General features: G+C 42.0%; 1 protein-coding gene across 1 annotated transcript in view; it reads right to left on the bottom strand.

Annotated features, from left to right (window-relative positions):
- The window catches only part of mrps5 (mitochondrial ribosomal protein S5), a 28,202-nt gene extending 9,623 nt beyond the window's left edge, over window positions 1-18,579 (bottom strand). Inside the window, exons 1-6 of the mRNA XM_084020977.1 lie at window positions 18,480-18,579; window positions 17,801-17,944; window positions 16,272-16,397; window positions 15,022-15,135; window positions 13,730-13,849; window positions 11,062-11,096 (exon numbers count right to left, since the gene is read on the bottom strand). Of these exons, the coding sequence (XP_083877103.1) occupies window positions 11,062-11,096; window positions 13,730-13,849; window positions 15,022-15,135; window positions 16,272-16,397; window positions 17,801-17,944; window positions 18,480-18,528 (588 nt within the window). The 5' untranslated portion in view covers window positions 18,529-18,579. The remainder of the gene's footprint in view (window positions 1-11,061; window positions 11,097-13,729; window positions 13,850-15,021; window positions 15,136-16,271; window positions 16,398-17,800; window positions 17,945-18,479) is intronic.
- Window positions 18,580-21,121: the final 2,542 nt, after the last annotated feature.

The following is a 21,121-nucleotide window of genomic DNA, read 5'->3' as shown; positions in this document are numbered from 1 at the left end:
AGCAACATTGATCGGTGCAGCAAAGGAGACATTTTTTACCCCGTTTCCGTTGTCGTCAGGGTCATCCCGATTTATTAGAAGCAAAAAACCCAACAAAAATTGACTTGACCTAGCCTGAGATCTGTACCTGCCTGGCAGCCTTCCAGACTCGCTCCAATGCTAACCCATAGGGGCAAGTTTTATCTGCTTTTCTGGGCCTCAGAAAATAATGCAAGACCTATGCAACACAGGTTCGGTCCGTACGAGACACGATAGTGCTCGTTTAGCTCAAATAGTGTGGCGAGATGACATAAATGTGTGTTTTTGCATGGAGTTACTCACCTCAAATCACCCCGTAGCCATAAGCAGTAGAGTGCCGGGCGCGCAGGCTCTAATATTTCTGATTAACGCCCTTCAGTCTAGTTCTCCCGTCCACAGTTTCATGATTTACTCATGATTTACACAGGTCGCTCTGTGTGGGAGGAGCCTCTCCCCAGAAAGCGCATAATATAGCGGTGCATCATGACCCGCTATATTAGGACGGCTCGGAAAGGTCCGGGTTGAAGGTGGCTCGAGGATCTGACCATGAGCTTCATCAGAAGCCCTCTCTGTGATCTCACCGCTTCCTTAGTACTCACTTCACCCAGAAACAGGGCGACTGACAACCGGGGCAGACTGTCCAGAGTGGGAGGGGCCTGAACCCACCCGACCCATCTTATTAACCAAGCGTTGCTTTCAGATCTATAAAACCAGTGAGTTTATGAATGACTCTTTACTCAAGCACAACATTGTTTATAGATCCAGCCTCATAATTGATCTCTCAAAGGCCATCAAATTGACAGATTTAATTTTAAAATGTTCAAAATTCATTCCGTGCAGCTGTATTACAAAGTGATGATAAAACCAACCAAGAAAGGTAAATATCACAAATGCAAAACTGAGACCTCCATCTTCTCCCCACTGTGCACAAAACATCTCCCAAAGACAATTCACCCGTCCAATTCTGGGTGTCTAAACTAAGTCAGGATATTTACCGCAACATGTGCATCCTCAGCCTTCAAACGTGACCAATAACAGCACAACAATAAATGTTCTAATGCCTCATGTTGTAAATAAGAAGGACCCCCCCGAACTGGATCCAGATACACTGCCAAAAGTATTCGCTTACATGTGACATCCCATTCTTAATCCACAGGGTTTAATAAAAAATATAATTGGGAATTTTTGTGAGGTCATTAAAAAAATTGGGAATTTTTGTGAGGTCACACTGATGCTGGAGGGAAGGCCTGGCTCTCCGTCTCCACTCTAATTCATCCCAAAGGTGTGTTATTGGGTTGAGGTCAGGACTCTGTGCAGGCCAGTCAAGTTAATCCACACCAAACTCTCTCCTCCATGTCTTTATGGACCTTGCTTTGTTCACTGGTGTACAGTCATGTTGGAACAGGAAGGGGCCGTCCCCAAACTGTTCCACAAAGTTGGGAGCATGGAATTGTCCAACATCTCTTGGTATGCTGAAGCATTCAGAGTTCCTTTCACTGGAACTAAGGGGCCAAGCCCAGCTCCTGAAGAACAACCATAATCCCCCTCCACCAAACTTTACACATGGGACAATGCAGTCAGACAAGTACCGTTGTCCTGGCAACCGCCAAACCCAGACTCGTCCATCAGATTACCAGATGGAGAAGCGTGATTGGTCCCTCCAGAGAACGTCTCCACGAGCGACCCATTCTTTCACAGATGTTTGTAGAAACAGTCTGCATGCCGAGGTGCTTGCTTTTATACACCTGTGGCCATGGAAGTGATTGGACCCCTGACGTAAATTATTTGGATGGGTGAGTGAATACTTTTGGCAATATAGTGTATGTCTGTTGAAATGTGGCCTCGGGACCTATCTGGGACTCAATCTGGGCAATGAAACATGGATCATCGCCACACTTTCATCCCTGCCAGAGAGTGCCAGTGACAGAACAGTGTTGAATTTCAGCTGAGGGAACTTCAAAGTCAAGATCTGCCGTCAGCCTCACCAGTTATGTAACACATATTTCAGTAAAGGACTTATAATTTGACTACAGGGGCCCCAGCCAAAGGATTGGGGTCAGGGCAGCAGCAAACACCACAACACAGTGTTGTGCTACGTCCTCACACTCTAAAGATGTATACTGTAATGACTAGGTATTATTATAGCTTTAAGAGTAACTAAACCCCCCAAAAAGTTGTTTTGGTCAGTCGATCAACGTCTTTTACTTTAGTTCTCTTTCTTGGTGCTTTTTCATCCTGAGTAATTTATTTACATGAAACAAAGGAGCACATCTCAAGATTTAAATTGGTGCTTTTCATGATTCGTTGGATTCCCAAGTGTTTTGTCACCAGGACAGACTCATACCGACAACAGTCAGCTTGCTAGCAGTGATATGCATAAGCTTACTGAAAGGCCAATGGCTATTATGAACAGTCACTTAAAAACAGCCAAATCTGGATAAATGTGAAAGTAATGATATGAATAAATGATAAAAAAGTGAAGCTTAGCTGTTCATGTGGTGTTTTTTATGTTCTGTAACTGTCAAGAAAAATGGGCAAGCTATATAGCTAACTAACTAGCCAGCTGCTAAATAGAGTTACATTTGACAACCTAATGCATCATCTAAACACTCGTCTCACAGAGAAGGAAAGCACATTGTTATCGCCAGATATTCAGTCATTAACACTAATTCACCAGATGTCTTAATATGCTGATGGTTATATTTCAAGTCTACAGAACAGAGAGAACAGGTTTGTGCTGTGCCATGATTGTAATGATATTGGTTAGCTCACATCCTGCACATGTTCTAGAGGCCTTTTTTTTTTAAGTGTAAGGGAAGAGGCCAAAATTCTGGGCGTTGAATTACTTATTTTGCACGCACACACACACGCAGGCACGCACACACACACACACACTCAGGCACACACACACACACTTTTCTGTGTTCAATTATGTGCTGCAGGCCTGTAAATGAAGGGAGCAACATATCTTCTCGTACTGTCGAGCAAACCCTCTGCTTTAGCAAAGATCACTGACCAGATGGGATTTCAAACGCCGTTTTTGTCAATCAAAAGTGATTAATTCTCATGTTTCAATGCAGCTTGTAGCTACTCACAGCCAGTTTCTATCAGAGGTGTGTGTAAATGCCTCCAGTGATGTCGAGCTTTTGGCTTCCAATTTGTCATTTTAGGTGAAGATGCAGCAGTTCCTGGCGCAGCAGCAGCAGCAGAGCAGATGGGCGAAGTTTTTTTTTACTCCACCGGACGGGCGACAGCATGGCGGTGGGAGGACGCTTCTAGCTTGCTCTCACTTGTGTTTCATCTCTTATTTTCTCAATCTGTCGCCATGCGCCTCCCTGTCTAGATCCGTCTTATACGCTGCGGTGCAGGGGAGGAGTTTCCGCCACATGGAACCAGAAGGCTCAGAGAGAGCGTTAACCTCCGCCGACGCAAAACAATTCTCTGACTTGCTGCTGCACAACTACACATAATTTCTTCCACTTGGATCTAGTGTTGCACAGGACATCTCCTCCTAGAATTATTGCATATTAATATCTGACACTTGATTGGCACTTGATGTCTTTTAGCCTACTTTGTCATGACCCACACTGATATTTTTGTGGTTTATAGAAAAATGTGTTTTCTTATCCACATAACCCCTCGCCCCATCACTCAGTAAAGACGCCTCAAATGATATACCTTAAATCAGAGGTTCCCAAACTGTGAGGCGCGCCTCCCCTGGGGGGCACCAAATAATTTGAGGGGATGCGCGGAAGGTTGATTTAAAAAAGAATAACGCCGCCGGATCGCTAGTTGGCATCGTTTATGGTCGGAACTACGACGGTATCTGATCGTCTTCGAACCTCCGACTTTCGTTCTTGATTAATGAAAACATTCTTGGCAAATGCTTTCGCTTTCGTCCGTCTTGCGCCGGTCCAAGAATTTCACCTCTAGCGGCACAATACGAATGCCCCCGGCCGTCCCTCTTAATCATGGCCCCAGTTCAGAGAGAAAACCCACAAAATAGAACCGGAGTCCTATTCCATTATTCCTAGCTGCTGGCGACCGGGCCTGCTTTGAACACTCTAATTTTTTCAAAGTAAATGCTTCGGACCCCACGGGACACTCAGTTAAGAGCATCGAGGGGGCGCCTATATATAGTATTTTACTAACATTTTGTTCATTTTGCTTAATTTCATTTGAGTGCATTTGGTTTAAGGCACCCTATGACGTGTTGTTGTATATGTATGGGTGCAGTTCAGTCTCATTAATAATGAATGCACAGAGAAGGATTCACAAATGTATTTTGTGATTTATATATAAATTACTCTTCTCACAAATACATTTCAATACACACACACAAATGTATATCGGTGTGTAAAAAAGTAAAATAAATCCATAAACAAAAATTTCACAAACACATTTGTGATCCACACACAAAAGTGTCTTGTTTTAAATAAATGTAATATAAATCGATTAATATATTAATTAAAAACAATTTTAGCAATTTTTTTATTAAAAATGTAATTGGATGTTGTTACATTTATATACAAACTGTTAAACTTGAATTCACAAGACACTTTTCATTTGTGAACTTGTTTGCATTTGTGTGTGGACTTTTGAGACTCTCCTAACGTGGCTGGAGACGAAATGCATTTTTTTCCAACAAGGAACTCTCTGTAGCCATCAGATGCCTCCCTCGTTTTCAGCCAATCAAGTGACTGCATTCCCACGAGGGGTTCCCACAGCTTTTTCTCTGGTAGGTCTCACCTTTTATTCATCTCTCACATTTACTAAACTGGAAGATCTGGAGGGAATATACTTTGGCGTTCCTGGTTTCTGTAAAATTGAATGTTGACAATGTTGACAATTGACAATGTTATTGTCAGAGCTGTGTTTATTTGTCAGAACGTGAACCTACACCCTGCGAGTAATACTGACTTGGCTTTTAATCAAACATTTACAGTATTAAATTATAAATGGTAATTGTAAATGGTTTGCACTTAGTAACGGACAAACAGCGTTTTAAAGTTGGCCTCTCATCGACGCCGATGTTGATGGAGCTGCCATGCCATACATTATAATCTCTGGTGAGTGGCAACCTTTGATGTTGCGGCAGGAAAAAGCAACATTAACCTGTGAACTTCTTAAGCCCTATCCCTCAGTAGAAATGCCTAAAAGTAATATACCCAAAATCAATCAGGAATAGCTCCTTAACCGTAATGCTTATATGCATATTTCTTCAAGGTAAATACCCAAAGGAATATGAATCCATTATACGTCAACTTATTTCTATTACCATTCCAGAGTAAATGGAGATGCAATGAAGCAAAAAAAACAAAAACAAAAACAAGATTCTTAGCCTTGCCAAGATTAAGATCAAAATGTCGAGGGCAATGTCACCATCATGACCAAAATCTATGATGCAACAGAATACTACTCTTTACTACAACTAGGATTGTAAAGGACTTGCCTTACTTACATTTAAATAGCCATAATCACAATGAATAGTGCTCAGTGTTTATATATGATGAAAGAGCTCCATGCTGAGACAGATAAATGGAGAATGCAAAGGCCCACAAGGCTGAAACATATTCAGACATATCATGAGAGTCTTCTGGCTCAGGGGATTACAATGATACTAACATGTTGCTGTTTGTCCCAGCTGGTGGTTGAAGTACTAAGCACATCAGCTCGCTTGGACTGGAAATGCTCACAGTTGGATTCTGTGACTCTGGATGTTTATCACTGTTGCAAACAAGTAACTAAACACTGACAAAAAATATATAGTTATGTAATTTATGTGTGACTGCAAAATATGAAGTTTGAATACGATTCCCCATTCCCCAGTGTGTTTTAATGCATTCAGCATCTTTTGAGCACTTGCCTGTATATTTAAAAATGTTAAACTTGTATGCCTGTTAAAATGCATCTTATTAAGGACAATTGAAGCCATGTTTTCAAAACATTATAACATGCTTATCTCCTATAAATAGACCTTCTTCCATAATTATTTTTTGTAATCAGCGACAGGGAAGAACGCAGTAACTGGTCCGTTGGGTTAAACAGTTTAACTTACTTAAAAAGCTGAATACAACAAAAAGTCTTCATGAACTGCTGCAGGATTAAATGACATATGGATTGTGATCTGTTCCCAACTTGTATAAAAGGTATTGCTTTTAACAAATTAATCGCACTGAACTAATATGTGAACTTCATTTTAGATATTACTTTGTACGTTCCTTTGGGGAGCTCCGCTTGGCTGTTAATCCAATTGAAAGTTGCTCTCACCAGTCAGCTGTCTGTTTGCTTTCGGCAAAACTTTCAAGGTTGTTGACTTCACAGCGAGACGGACGGAAAGAAAAAGACAAAATCTCTGTTGGGACGGCAACGATGCTCCATCTCGTTAATGAAATCACTGAGTCCCATCCAAGCGGCTGCTGTACCTGGAGAGAGGCCATGAACATCACTTCTCATGCTTTTCTCTCTCGGCCACCCCTCTCTCTCTCTCTCTCTCTCTCTTTCATCTCTCGAAGGTCCAACTGTAATTCTTGCCGACTGGAAGGTGTCAGGGACGTGCACATTTAACTTGATGTACGTTGTTGCAGGCTGTACTTTGTAACATAATTGTGTTGGATTAAATTTTATGTGATGGTGTTAGTTTTAAACCTGATGTTTCTCTGTATTCTGCACTTGCATGTCCTCGCACTCCTCGTTCTAAGCCTAAAGATGAAAGCTAAATATGGAAATATTTCTGACCAAGGCAAAGCTGGATTTACAGGGTTTTCTACCAGACGCCTGGAACCTGAGGGTTCTTCAGTATCTTAGCTGTTCCTAGGACTGCACTCTTCTGCACCGAGACTGTTGATCCTGGAATCTCCTGGAGCCACTGTCCCAGTTTGGGGGTTACAGCCCGGAGTGCTCTGATAACAGCAGGTACCACTGATGCCTTTACTCGCAACTTTTCTAGCTCCTTCCATCCCTTGGTATTTTTCACGATTTTTGTGTTCCTGATGTTGCTGTTGCTTGGAATTGCTCTATCACAACAGCTGTCCTCTGTTGTTGGTCCACCACCACGATGTTGGTTAGCCATCACCAGTCTATCAGTCTGGATCTGAAGTCTCATGGGGTCTTAGCTTGGTCATTCTCAACCATGAGGGGTCTTCCATTTTCACCTTCGGACTCCCAGCACTGACTCAGCACAGATGTTTCTACACCAGGGCTATTCAACTATAACTACTATTCTACACCACCAAGCCAAAAAATATCTACCTGTAGTAGCCTTGATCAGTTAGCCTGAGGGTGCTATGAAAACCAAGTCTGCATCAAGAATGGTTTATTTCCAGAAAGTTTCTGAGCGACAGAGAAAGATAGTGTGCAAGTAACCATAGTAACTCACTTTCACTCCTGCATGTGTGTACACGGTCAAAGAGGAGAGGTAGAGACGCTGACTGAGATCACTCTGATCAACATGGGAATGAATAACAATACGATAGATTTGGGAATATTTCTCACTTTTACCCTGATGGTCTGAAAAATTGACTGTTGCTCCAACTCGTCTGTTTGTGTCATACTGTCTGATCTATGATCCGTGAGATGGAGGATTTATTGTGGCAAAATGTTAGGGGCTTTAAATTGTATCTGTGTGTAAAGAGGACTGATTGACATGCTGATGGCTCTAACCATGTACTTTCCATTCAGCTTTTCAGGACTTGCCTTACTCTGTGTAGGTATTTGGCTGTGGCTGACTTTCTTGCGGCCTCTTCATGGTTTCCATTTGCTTGCAGGACTCAGAAGTATTTGTAGCTGTGGTGATTATCTTGCCTCTCTTGGATAAAATCCGACCGGAATTACCTAACCTACTGTATATTGATGCTATAGATCCTGGTGATGCGGATCAGTGAGTAGATGTCACCTCCCTAGAATACAGCTTTATACCATTCAGAGGAGGTGGCTGATGGTTACTCCACTTCTGAAAAGGAATGTAGCCACTCTTAGTGATGATCTGGCTGAGGAGGATCAGGCCTCTGCAGAACAGCAGCGGGGACAGAGCATCTCCTTGGTATATGCCACACTTGATGGTAACTTGTGCTGTTAGCTTTGAGTTGGCCTCAAGAGATGTCTTCCACAGGCCCATTGAGTTCCTGATGAAGGGATTTAGGGCACACTCACCCTGGCAATCTGTACCGTACCCAAGCATGATTGAGCCCCACAGTCTGGTTTGTTTGACTAGTGTGAGGGCTACATGCCATGCTCAAGCCTGGTACACTTTCTTGGCCCTGGCAAAGTTGGAGAGGTGTGCTTGGGCACGGGACAGTTGCCCATGCATGAGCACAAGCATGGGTACGTAACATTGACATGGTGTATAATCAATAGGCCGTTTGGCTTATTATCGCTCAGTACTCCACTCAGACTGCTTCCTGGTTCACTTAAATCACCCTCCGCTATTGAACCAGAGGCAGGTGGGGGTCCTTCGTGATCAAGACTGTCTGGCCTTGGGCTAATCCTTCTAGGTGGATCCCATCCATCAGCAGCTGGTTCATTTGTGCTGCCAGGCATTCATGGAGTGCAGTTAGTTTATTGGTTGCTGGTTGCTGTGTGAGTTAGGTTGCTGTGGTCTGCTCTCAGATCCACTAGCCACTGAGCACTGGTGTTATATGTTGCCTCCTTCCAGCAGTTGAGTGCATCACATAAAAATACTCACACGGTAAATGAGCGTCGGTGTCAGACGCCAAGGAGCACTGACCAAGCTGCATTATTTGACACTTTGGCAGGTGGACTACAACGCTGCCTTGTATCAGTCTTGCTTCTAGTTCTTTCTTTTCACTTTCCTCTCTCAGCTCCACACTTCCTGTCTCACCCTCGCAACTCCACCTCTCTCTTACTTGCGCCCAGCCTCCCTCCCCCTTCCTCCTGCTGGATGTGTTCACTAATGGCATGCCGGCGTCATCGTCCTTGGGAGAAAATCCTTTTATTCCAGTAAGCCTTTTTCATTTCATTAGGCCTGAATTTATAGTGGAACGCGCGCACACACACACACACACATCGTATATTTATAGAGGGAGATGGCACCATAAAAGCTTCAGTTAGTTCCAAGGGGGAAGCCTAATGTCTGTGGCACCCATTTTATTTATGCAGGCAGGAGGGCTGGGGAAGACTATCAATGTGACACACACACACACACACACACACACACACACACACACACACACACACACACACACACACACACACACACACACACACACACACACACACACACACACACACACACACACACACACACACACACACACACACACACACACACACACGGCTGTGTTTAGATAGCACCCCGGTGTTGCGGAACGTGGGAGACGTCACACAGGGCGCCCACGGTCTCTTCTGTGGACCTCTTATGAATTTATTTCCTACAAATGTGTGTGTGAGAAACTGAGTGTACAGAATGTGCATTTGACTACATTTTGTGAGAGTGTTCCTGTGCAAGTTAATGTGTGCGTGACCTTGTGGCATTCCCCCATTAGTTTAGTGCAGACAGTCCATTAGTGCTAATTGAATTAAGGTAAAATACAGCATGCCAGAGAGAGAATGTAAATTAAGTGGGCCTGTCCATACATATGATCTTATCAGACAGCAGCTCAGTGTTTAATCTGTATCGGTGAGGGACAGCAGCGTGAGGGTCTGAGTGTGTTTGATGGTTGCTGGTTCAACCATTCGGAAAATAGGGCTGGGCGAAAAAACTCAATACAGTATAGTATTGCGATATTTTGCGTGGCCAATGAAAGCAGGATTGACAGCAAGTTGGTAAAAACAATGGTGGATTGACAGGAGCTGACTGAAAACTTTGGCTTATTAGCTAAAAGAGATGTTGATGAACTATCATTTGCAGTTAAAATCGGTAATACATTGCAATATATGTTATGGCAATACTCAAAATGTTTAAAATAACAATAAGATCCTATCGTGACTTGGCATCACTTTGCAGCGGTTACTGCCTGGTTTAAGGACAAAGATACATGTGTATTTTTATTGAAAAAGCTTTATGCATGCCCAGTTTACTGCCATATTACACCAGTCACCTGATCTCCCCACAAGCTGCAAGCTTACTTAACTTAATCTTTACTTTCTCTTGGCATCTTTAAAACCAATTTTTATACAACAATGTTTTCAACAAGTGCCATTATTTGCTTTGATCATTTTAGAGGGTATACAGGATGCAACTGCAGATAAGCTTGCTCAGCAAACATGCCTCCAAAACCATCCATCAGTACACACCACACTGGAATTTCCACCAGTTTGAGTTTCCTGAAATCAGTTTCCTCCTCTGGGGCTGTCTGCATCATTAATCTGTTCAGTCTCATTTAGTTAGAGCAATGACTGCAAACGGTTATCTGACAAGAAGCGATCATCCATCTCCTTCACCCCCCGGGATCTAGCTCATTGTATAGCTGCCGGTCACGATATGTCAATACTGTGTTCTTGTTTCTGCTGCCAGAAAAGCTCAGTCAAAGTGGCCGACAATTTATCTATTTGAGGTTTAAAAATTGTTTTCTGTCAAAATCAAGTCAAAGTATTTTATAGGGAGAAACAGGCCCAAAACATTGTTTTTCATGCTCGGGTCAAGTTAGAGATTTTGGTCTATTCATCTTCCTTAACGTGTCATTAAAACATCCAAAATACACATTTAGGTGTAAACTTAATACATAATTGTCTTAATGTCAGTAATCAACTGGGGATCAACAAATTGTTATCAGTTGTCTTTGCAGTTCTTCAGATATAAGTCGTTGTGATCTGCTGGACAGTTTCTGTACGGATATATAGTACCTTGCACTGAAATGTATTCAGGCTACATCGTGACTCAGTTTCACTCTCCTTTTAGCTCTGGTTTGGTCTCTACCGGCTCCTTTAGCTGCTAAAATGCTTTACAAGCAACGTTTATCGATTGTCAATATACAAAATATAGAGTGGTGCAGTTTAAGTAAAAATCATCTAAATTATCAGCAGTGACAGCCATTTAATTTCCCATATGGACCGAGAACTTGAATCATTATAAAAGACACTCACCTCAATGACACGCGAGTCAAAGTCCTCGTATGTTTCTGTGGAGAGAGACGGGGGAAAACTAAGTTTAGATAACAAAAGCTTCTACACACACACACACGCACACACTCTCAATATAAACAGATTAAACCAGGCCCCTGCTAGCGTAACAAATACCCAGAAGCCCCTGCAGCGCTGCAACGAGTTGACATATTTCATTGTCAGTGACCTCTGAAGGATTTTAGTCTCCCAACAGCAGCCTGTTCACTCCTAACCAATTAACAACAAACAAAGGAGTGCTGACTCTAAGGAGAACACACACGCACACACACACACACACACACACACACACACACACACACACACACACACACACACACACACACGCACACACACACACGCACACGCACACACACACGCACACACACACGCACACACACACGCACACGCACACGCACACACACACGCACACGCATTACATGTAGAGAGAGAATATGAAGGTGTGAGAGCTTTTTAGCACACTGGCAAGAGTGAGAGAGGAAACATCAAGCAGATAGGAGGAGGAGGACACAAAGAAGAATTACGAGATGAAATTCAAGACAAGGGAGCAAGAAGCAGGGACCGGTGCTTTGCGACTACAGAGCGCCGTCCCCGACTGTCAGCAGCAGTTTGAGGTAAATGGGCTGCTCTTAAACTAGTAATGAGGCCGGGAACAGGAAGGGAATCACATGGAATCAACGGAGAGTTGCTTCGCCTGGAGACTTTACCGTACAACATTACTTCAACTCAACACTCTGATGCAGTTGAGTGTCCAGTGTTACCTTTTCAGTAATATATTAATATAGACTGCTATCATGAGTCAAAGTCTTTCTCACTAACTAACAGGTGCTGCTTTTTGTTTCTCACAAAAAATCAATGATTGTTATTAAAGTTCACCCACGTACACTTGATCTTGATCCTGAACATTTATCATCGGCTGCCGTTTTCGTTGATTTATTTGATTTACTTTTGATCTTCTAGCATTTTCTTTTAGTTTGTGTTTATTGTTTCATCTATTGTACCGTTTTATCATTGTTGATATTTCATCTTAGTTTTGTCTTGTTGTTATATCGTCTTGTATCTCGCTTTTGCTTTGATTTGTTTGTCAAAGCATTTTGTAAGCTGCGTTTTTGAAGGTGCTATGTAAATAGCTATTATCATCATAATTATCATTATTATAAAAGTTTTAAAAAAGGTGCAATGTGTTACATCTGACCATTATTCTCTTTTTCTCCCTGTTAGAATTTCATAATTTGAGGAAAGATGGAAAACGCCAATATAACAGGTGCCTGAAACTTTTCTACAACAGTGTGTGATTAAATGTGGTTTCAAGCAGGCGTGGAGCTCCCGACTTTGCTCTGCTTTTGGATGAGGAGGAGGGAAAAAGGACTATAACAATATACATGCTGAAAAAACATAGTTCCTCATGAGTAAAATCTCCGGCATCGAAACAGGAAAAAAAGTAGTAAAGCTCCTGCTTGATCTGATTGGCTGGATGGGCCAAGTGTGACATTAACGAGCGGTGCCACTACATTCCTGAATATTTAATATTTTAATTTAATGTTATGCACATCAAAAAAAGACAAGAAAAATGTAACGCGCGGTGCAAGCATGGTCATTTAGGTTTATTATCCATGAACAGAGACAAATAGACGAGTGTGTGTGGGAGGAGGAGATGGAGGAGAGGAAGACGAGGAAACGAGGGACGACGAGGAGGGAGAGCGCTGAGAGTCGAGGAAGAGGAATGAAACAAAGAGACAGAATGACAAGGAAGCATGAGAAAGAGTTTTGAGGGAGAAAGACAGGAAGTGTGACAGAGAAAAGCAGAGAGATAAGTCTTTCTAAATTAGGAAATAGTCCCACTTGTTCATATTTTCATATTCTCATCTCCATCAGTCCTAATGGGCCACCATACCGGCCTGTCAGTCCGTCTCCTCTCTCACCCTCAGCCCATCATCTCACTACTCCTCTGCTGCTTCATCCATCTCTTCTCTTCCCAGGATGAATATCAAGGATGCTCAAAGTACTGGTCTATTCTCAAGGACACACGAGTGTATCCTTTGTGCTAGTAAAACACTCAAAACCACTTGCACACAATGCATTTCTTGTCTCACGATTTGGAATCAAGGGGAATATAATAGTTATTTCACCTCAGCAGTCCACAAAAATCGGTTTCTGAATACATTTGAGGCGAGAAATTGCCAATGCAGGCCTGGTCTAAAAGGCCTACAAGGAGTGTTTGGACTTTCTTTTATTTCTACTCATCGTTTATTTGGACCAAACCAGAGTCAGCGATCCTTGGAAGTGGAAAGACTAGCAAAGATGCCTTTGACAAGTTTTATTTTGTTTCTGTCCAGTTTGAATGAAGTGTGTTTTACAATCGGCGAGGTCAAACTGCTGTTTTACAAAGAGGGAGTGTGGTGGCAGGAGAGTATTTGTTACGTATTTCTAATAGGCCTACATGTTTTCAAAATGTTTATTTTTTTTGAGCATTGAAAAAGATGTATTACTGAATAATTCTAAATAAAGTTTAAAACACCCTCCATTTCTTCTGTAGTCCGACCGTTCCAGTGTCTCTCTGAATGCTAGGAAGGAGTCTCTCTGTAGGACCCGTCCTCTCTGACAAACTCCCATTGTTTCCGTGTTAGCTTACCTCCGTTGGGTCCAGGGTCAGGAGAGCCCAGGCTGATGCCCCCCCAGGAGTTTCCCGTCCATCCTCTCTCCCGCTTCACCTTCATCTTCCTCTTCCTCTCCCACTCATCCCTCTGACGCACTGCAAAGAGATAGAACCGACAGATTTAAGCCCCGAGAGCACACCGAGGCTACCGCTGACTTCAAGGAGCACAAGATGAACATCACAGGTGCTATTAGTCATCGTCACACCAGCTATCTAATTACTTTTAACAAGTGAGATCACAGCGGAGACAAATTGGCAGTTTGTATCTCTCACCAGTGGTGCTGCTGGGGGTTCTTCTGTTTCTCAAAATTAAAGGTTCCCTGTGGAGCTTTTGACCTTTTGTCTTTCTATGAGTCGGCTTTTATTTGCCTCATGCATGCAAACATTCCTGCCAATGGTTTCACTCTATTCTATTGATCATCAGCCAAGATGTGCTGCAATGTGCCAGCAAAGGCAGAGAAGAAGGCGACTGCAACATAGTTGAGAGAATGGGGCAGGGGTAAGTCCGAAAACCAGGAAATTAGTCGGCGTTTTTGCACTTGCGGTTCCCTCGTCTCCAAGTCAATCATTGTGGCCCAGTTCAGCAGTCGCATCCTTCGGAGGACGCGTTCGATAAAGGCCGAACCAAGCTGTGACCGTAATTAGTCTGCTCGGGATTTCCTGTTTGCTTCACCTGCTGTTCCCGCCCCAACCCTTTGCCACTCCCATCACCTAGCAACCAGCTGCAGTGGACAGGAAATGCAGTGGCAGAGGTAACTCACGTTATAGTATTCTTTTTATTTTAGATTATGATGGAGGATATGCTTTGCAGAACTTATTTCCTACAAAATCTACACTGATAGAATTTGAGAAGAGTCACACGAATTAGGAGAATTTCACCTCCCAGAGCAAATGGCGCCCTTTTCGCGTCATTGCATTGACTATGTATGCAATAGTGCCGTGGCGTGCAATTGATGCACAACACGACACTGATTGTGCGCATCACTGTGACACCTCATTTCTCACCCTGTAACTGCCTTGAAAAGACTTTCCTGTAAAATAATTTCAACAAAGTTGTTGGAAGTAACTTTTCCATTGCCCTGTCAGTCTTTCAACCATCTATCATTACTAGAAACTAAAAAACAGCAGCTTCGTCTCGTCTTATCGGTAAAAATGGATATAATGTGATCACAGTTGTTAAATGCAGTGATTCTGTAACAGCAAGTATGGACCATGCGACTCCTCCTTTATGTTCATTTTGTACGTGTGCATGCCCAGAAGCTGTGTACCTAGTTCAGCTTGCACTTCCTGCTGCTCGCTCTCGCCTCGTCGACTCATGCTCTGCAGAGTCCCGTCCTTCAGCACCGGAGCGTTCAGGCCAGGCCACAGGAACCCACCGCGACCTGTCGGGGAAAGACACGCAGATAAAAAAAAAAACTGAGCTGTGTATTTGGTTTGAGGAGCTCTTACAAAGACGCTTCATTCACTTTTTTAAAAGATGTTTCCACCATGACAGACAGATCGTAAAAGAGCGGTAAACATTTAGTTCCAGTGAAACCAAAGGAGAGGAGAGTCTCTGTGAAACTGAATGAAGACTGATTCCTCTTAAGAAAAGTGAGAACAGTAAAAAGAGGAGAGGCAGAGTGAATGATGGCTTATTCCTCTCCCTAGTAGAGCAGTGAAGTAAATCAATCAAATTTATTGGCACAATGAGAAAGATTGTACAACCCGATCTCACTCCCAACCCTGCAAACACCAACACTCGGGTGGCGTCTGACACACCCTTAAACCTTAACACAGACTTTCAACTAATGTCCACACATCCACGTCATTATTAGATGCCCAGGGCAGCTGATGTAGTACAAATGAGAGTAGGGAGGAGGTCAGGGTGGATGGTTGGGTGAAACCAAGTCCACGTTATTATTTGAGCTTTTGTTGCACAAGCTAAAGTAAAAGCTAAAGTAAACCTATGTTTTTTTTTTAAAAAGACACTATGTAAGGATAGGAAACTGATGCTGGGTTCACACTGGAAGTGAAAGCGCAGTCGTCACACTGGTTGTTCACACCAGAAGTGCATTTCTACACACGAGTCAACAAGCAATTCAGCTCCTCTGCTGTTTTGTGTGGAGCTGATCTCTGTCTGCTAGTCTGTCTCCGTTTATACACAGCTAAATATGAAATATTAAAACAGCAGTGATATCAGGATGTAGTGGATGGATTTGAAATTCAATTATGAGGGAGGTGAATTGAAACTTTAATAAATTGAAACGGGAGAACAGCAGGGTGAAAGTGAAAGAGGGGAAGAGAGAGAGAGAAAGGGAGAGAAAAGCCTGGGTTGCATACTGATCAGAATGACATCCTTTATATAATAAATAATACATAACTTATATTGTTAATTGCAGATTATGCGTGCATTTTCTTGCCAGATTTGCTTGTGCCTGAACTCACGTGATGATGCGGGAAAACTCCAGAAATCTTGGTTTCCTTTTTCTTTTATTCCTTTTGGAACACAGAGACAAACATACAGACGATGTCTCACCTTCTCCGATGTTCTGTCCTCGGTTCAGGTCTCTCTTCAGCTTGCGTTTGGTTCTCTTCCCTCGGCCCTTCCTGGCTCCAGCACCCGACTCGGCCAACACACCTTTCCACAACTCCTCCGCCGTCACTGTCAAAACACACACAGAAGAATGAAAAAAATAAAAGCTTGAAAGATCTGTCAAATTTAATCTTTTCTTGATTTTATCTGTATAAGAAAAAAAAAAAAACAGGAATCACATATCACATCTGACCAAGAGGACAACAGCAATAAAATAAAATACAGAAATGTCACCAGATAAAAAGTTCTGGTGCTCAGCTCTCAATTCAAACAAAAAATAACAACAAATTACCCCAGTCGAAGTCAGACTGCATTCATGTGAAAACCAGTTTTAACCTCTTTTTTTTTTTTTTTTATCTGCAACTACTTTGATTTTGATTTTTGATTTTAATACAATTTCAAATTTGGAGGGTTTTGTGGTTTGATGGATAGGTGGTTGGACAAAACAAGACCGTAGACGTGAACTTGATCTCCATTATTGGCTTTTTTAATATTTCACCAAACACCTGATTGACAGTTAGTTGCAGCCCTAAATTACTTCAATCAAATCAGATCAATGCTGCTTGAGCAGCAACCTTTATACTGTTTTTTACAGTTTGTTACATTTCCAAAAAGTGAGTTTTATGGACTCAATATGACTCTCTTTCTTTAAGTAGCCTATGAATGTAATCATTTCGTGGGCAGCAGAATTCATGCTTCCCACTGAAGCCAGCTGTTCTGAGGCTGTAGACGTCCAACAGGTGACAAACAGGATCACCTCGGGTCATTAATATCCAATAAACATGGCACCTAAAGTGGATATGCAGTCCAGCAGGTTCCATTTAGTACATCCTCAGATTAACACCCATCTGAAAATGCTGCACAACAGTGAAATATCGAGTGTATCTCGACAATAAAAGCGAACAAATGCAACCAAAACTCTGCTGGGTTATTTAATATTTAAATATTCAAGCCAAGATACAGAATCAATGGTAAGTGACAGATTGAAATTTGTATTTATATCACAATGCAAACAATATAAATGATATTGATAAATAAAAATATACAAAATAAAAATATTCTAACTTCTAAGTTCGATAATGTTTAGAAATATTACAAAATGTATTTTTATTTCAGCAAAAATTGTGTTTTAATGGCAGGGTCAATCCCCAAAAAATATTGATCAACACTGGGGGTCTCTACTAGAGGTGATGACAAGACCCCAGGAAGTCACAGCATGGAATAAATGAGTGATACGGTGCATTTTAAACAGTGAGCATTGGAGGTGTTGACTGGCGGGTTTTTGAATGTTGCAGAGAAGGTCCAGCTTTATCCCTGCTTCCTGTCTCTACTACGCTAAATTAGATTTAGCTAAGCTAGTTTAGCCCTGGCTCTAACCATTGGAAAGAAAGCTTTTGTACCTTTGCACTGGAACTGACAATATATGATGTTATTGGTCCAAAGCGGGGCCAATAATCTATTCACATACGTACACTTGTTGAAGAAGCTTCCGTGCCTGGTTTGCTGCCATGCTGTTGCAGGGAACAGTGGAGCTGCAGGGTTTCTTTGGAGAGATGCAGCTGAGGCCCACTGGGACACCTGGAGTGCTCCCCCTATGGTTCGTAGTGGTGCTGCACCTAAACAGAGACATTCACCGAAAGGAAGAAGAGGATGTATCAAGACGGCAATAAGTGCATAACACCAAGACAGAGTAACATGCAAAGACACCGCTAACATTACACACCTGCAAACCTCAGACGTCACCAAATTACGGCAAAAAGGATCACTGATATTTCCCACAACGGTCTACATATTAACACGCTACATAAGGGGGAGACGGTGAGGTAAACAGAGCCGGATAAAGATGTTCACAGGTATAATTGTGTTGTAGTTTTACATATGTTCCAACTATGCAGAATTAAATCATTTTGGTGGAGCAAATACATAATTTTGAATCTACTTGGGAATAATTTCTGTTTACCACAAACAGGACTGTTAATCGCCAGTACTAATAATTCCAGACTTGAGACTGGACTTGAGACTAAACCAACAACAGTCAAACTGTACGCAATAAACAGCCACAATGACGGCGGTTTTAATCAAATCTTATTACGAACTGCTCGAAATATATATTTCTGACTGCATTGAAAGACAGGAAGAGAAATAACTCACCTCCGATTGTAATACGGAGGGCACAACACACCCGTATGGACGCCGCCATGTTGGAATTGTGAAGGGTCCTTCACAGGACAACATGGCATCTAAACTATGCCTGTTGAAAAATAGGAAAATACAGAAGATACAGATCAGAGGCGCCTGGGGCTTGTACTACGAAGCAGGATTTGGGTTTAGCGAGGTAATTTAAGCGTTAAGGCTGGGTTTTCCGTCCTACGACGCTGGTTCACTACTCACCGGGTTAGAGCAATTCAATTAAAAAAACTTTATTGTCTGTCACAGGGACAGAAAATTCTCATTAGTTTGGGCTCAGTTAAACATAAACATACAGACACCAACATAAAAACTCACATTAAAAGATCTCACATAAAAACCATAAAAATCCTAAAATTCCTGTGGCGCTCACATAAAAGCTGCAACAGCAGATAAATATTGCCCTAAAAACAGGTAACTATTTCTTTTCGTTTAAAATACGCACTGCAGTAGGGATAAAAGACTTCTTGTAGGTCTTTTTTTTGGCCAGGGGTACTCTGAACCAGCTGCCTGATGGTAAAAGCTGAAAGGAGCCGTGTAGGGGATGTAAGGAGTCCGTGGTGATCAAGAGCGCTTTCCACTACTGCGCGTCTGTAGAGATCTGGGAGTTGTAACTGAGGTGTACCAGTGATTTTCACAGCTTGTTTTATGATTCTGGAAAGTTTTTTCTTGCTTTTTTCAGTTAGGAAATTGTACCAGGATGCAATGTTGAAAGTGAGGACTGACTCAATGAGTGACCGATACACTACTGTTGAAAAATGTCCTGTTTTACATTAAAACCTTTCAGCCTCCTCAAAAGAAACATGCGCTGCTGGGCCTTTTTGTAAACTCCATCTGCATGTTGGAAAAAGGACAGGTGGTGATCGATGTCAGTGCCCAAGTACCTAAAAACATTGACCTGCTCCACCGCCTGCCCCTCACCATGGTAACTTACACTGCGGAGCTAGCATGCTCCAGAGCAGGTTATGTTCCTGATAAGGGACCAATCAGCTCCCTTGGTGCCTGGATAAAAAAAAAAATAAGCTTGGTGGATCGTGATACTGTATTAGCTATAAATATGTATTTATTTTGTTTTTTATTTATTATTATGATTATACTACCTTATCTGAGGTCTCAGGAATGTATTTTGTAATTGTATTCTATTTATTGACTTTTTGTTTTGTATCTGTGAAACAGCTCTTATGAATTGTGTGTTAATGTTTGACATAATTTGTAAACTGAATACTAAGTTCATAAACAAAAAAAAAGGGGGGTCTCTTCAGAGAACTAGAGTGTTCACAGACCATCAAACACCCTTTTTCTTTCCCTGACAATGTTTTATATAAGAGATACAGATTCTCATCAGAGGGAATGACTTATCTGTGTCAGCGTACAGCCTACTGACCACTATGAATTATGTTTTTATATTTATTTTATTTGCTCCCAAGTCCATTTTACACCGCCGGGATTACAGCTGAAAGAATTAGGCTGATATTGTCATAAACCACGTTATAAGAATACATCTAGGCAACACGTTAATTATTTTAAAGTTATATTTTTGGCCTTGCAGGAGGACAGAGTGAGAGTTAAAGGGGCGAGAGAGGGACGGCATTATTTAAAAGTAGTTTAAAACAGTTGATGCATCAGATTAATCAGTCAGTTATAGCTACGACTACTAATACGACTTAAGCATTCACACAGTCGGCAAGTTTTTGCCAGCTGTCCTTCCTAAATTTGGCAGATGAAATTGTTGCCTTTTACCTGTATTAACTTCTTTGTATTTCTGGTTTCCGTTTATAAAACGAACAACATGGAAGTGGACAATGCACTTTTTGTCGTCCATTATTGTAGTTTCTCCAGCGCAGACCAACGTCAATCGCTGGTGCTGATCATCAGCTGTCAATCATCAGCAGGTGCATTAAAATGACGTAGCTTAGTGAAAGTCCGGTCGGATTCTCTGAGCACCGCGGTCGTCTTTTCCTAAATCCTTTTGAGTTCTCCTATCGCATTTCCTTAACCCATTCGGCGGGAAGCCCTAGGGTGCAGTCGAATAGTCTTTTTTGCTTAGGAAGGTTCCTAACTGAAGAAGTGACCCGGAAGTAAACAAGTGGCCGCCATGATAAGAGCTGTTCGAATTCTCTAAATGCATAGGAAAGGAGCTCCAATGCTTCCTTTCAGAGCTCCTTTAGCATAGGATGCAACGGACCTTCCTATGCCATAGGAAAGGAGATTACGCCGACCCACAATTCTTTGCGAGAGCAACATTTAAAGTGCCGCACACCTCGGCCGTTCATGAAAACAAACGATAGGTGCATTTACATATTTAACAATGACTTTCATGCAGACAGAGTAATTGGAATAGTGATGATAAATGTGTGGACAGTGATAATAATTTAATGTTTTTTTTTTATTTATTTCAATCATGTTACAAATGTTTGACAAAAACGAAACTAAAACCACAAATGAAAAGTAAATAAAACAACGGTCAAACAGAAAGGAGGAGCTGCTGGACCTGAAGCCGGTCAGTGAACCAGCTGTTTATAAAACCAACATGTGGAGAAGTGGACGATGCGCTTTTTGTAGTCCATTATTGTAGTTTCTCCAGCGCAGAGGCACGTCAATCACCG

The sequence above is a fragment of the Eutrigla gurnardus genome, assembly GCF_963514095.1.
Source record: "Eutrigla gurnardus genome assembly, chromosome: 11".
In the NCBI taxonomy this organism is placed as follows: Eukaryota; Metazoa; Chordata; class Actinopteri; order Perciformes; family Triglidae; genus Eutrigla; species Eutrigla gurnardus.
This window is presented reverse-complemented; position numbering and strand designations above follow the sequence as displayed.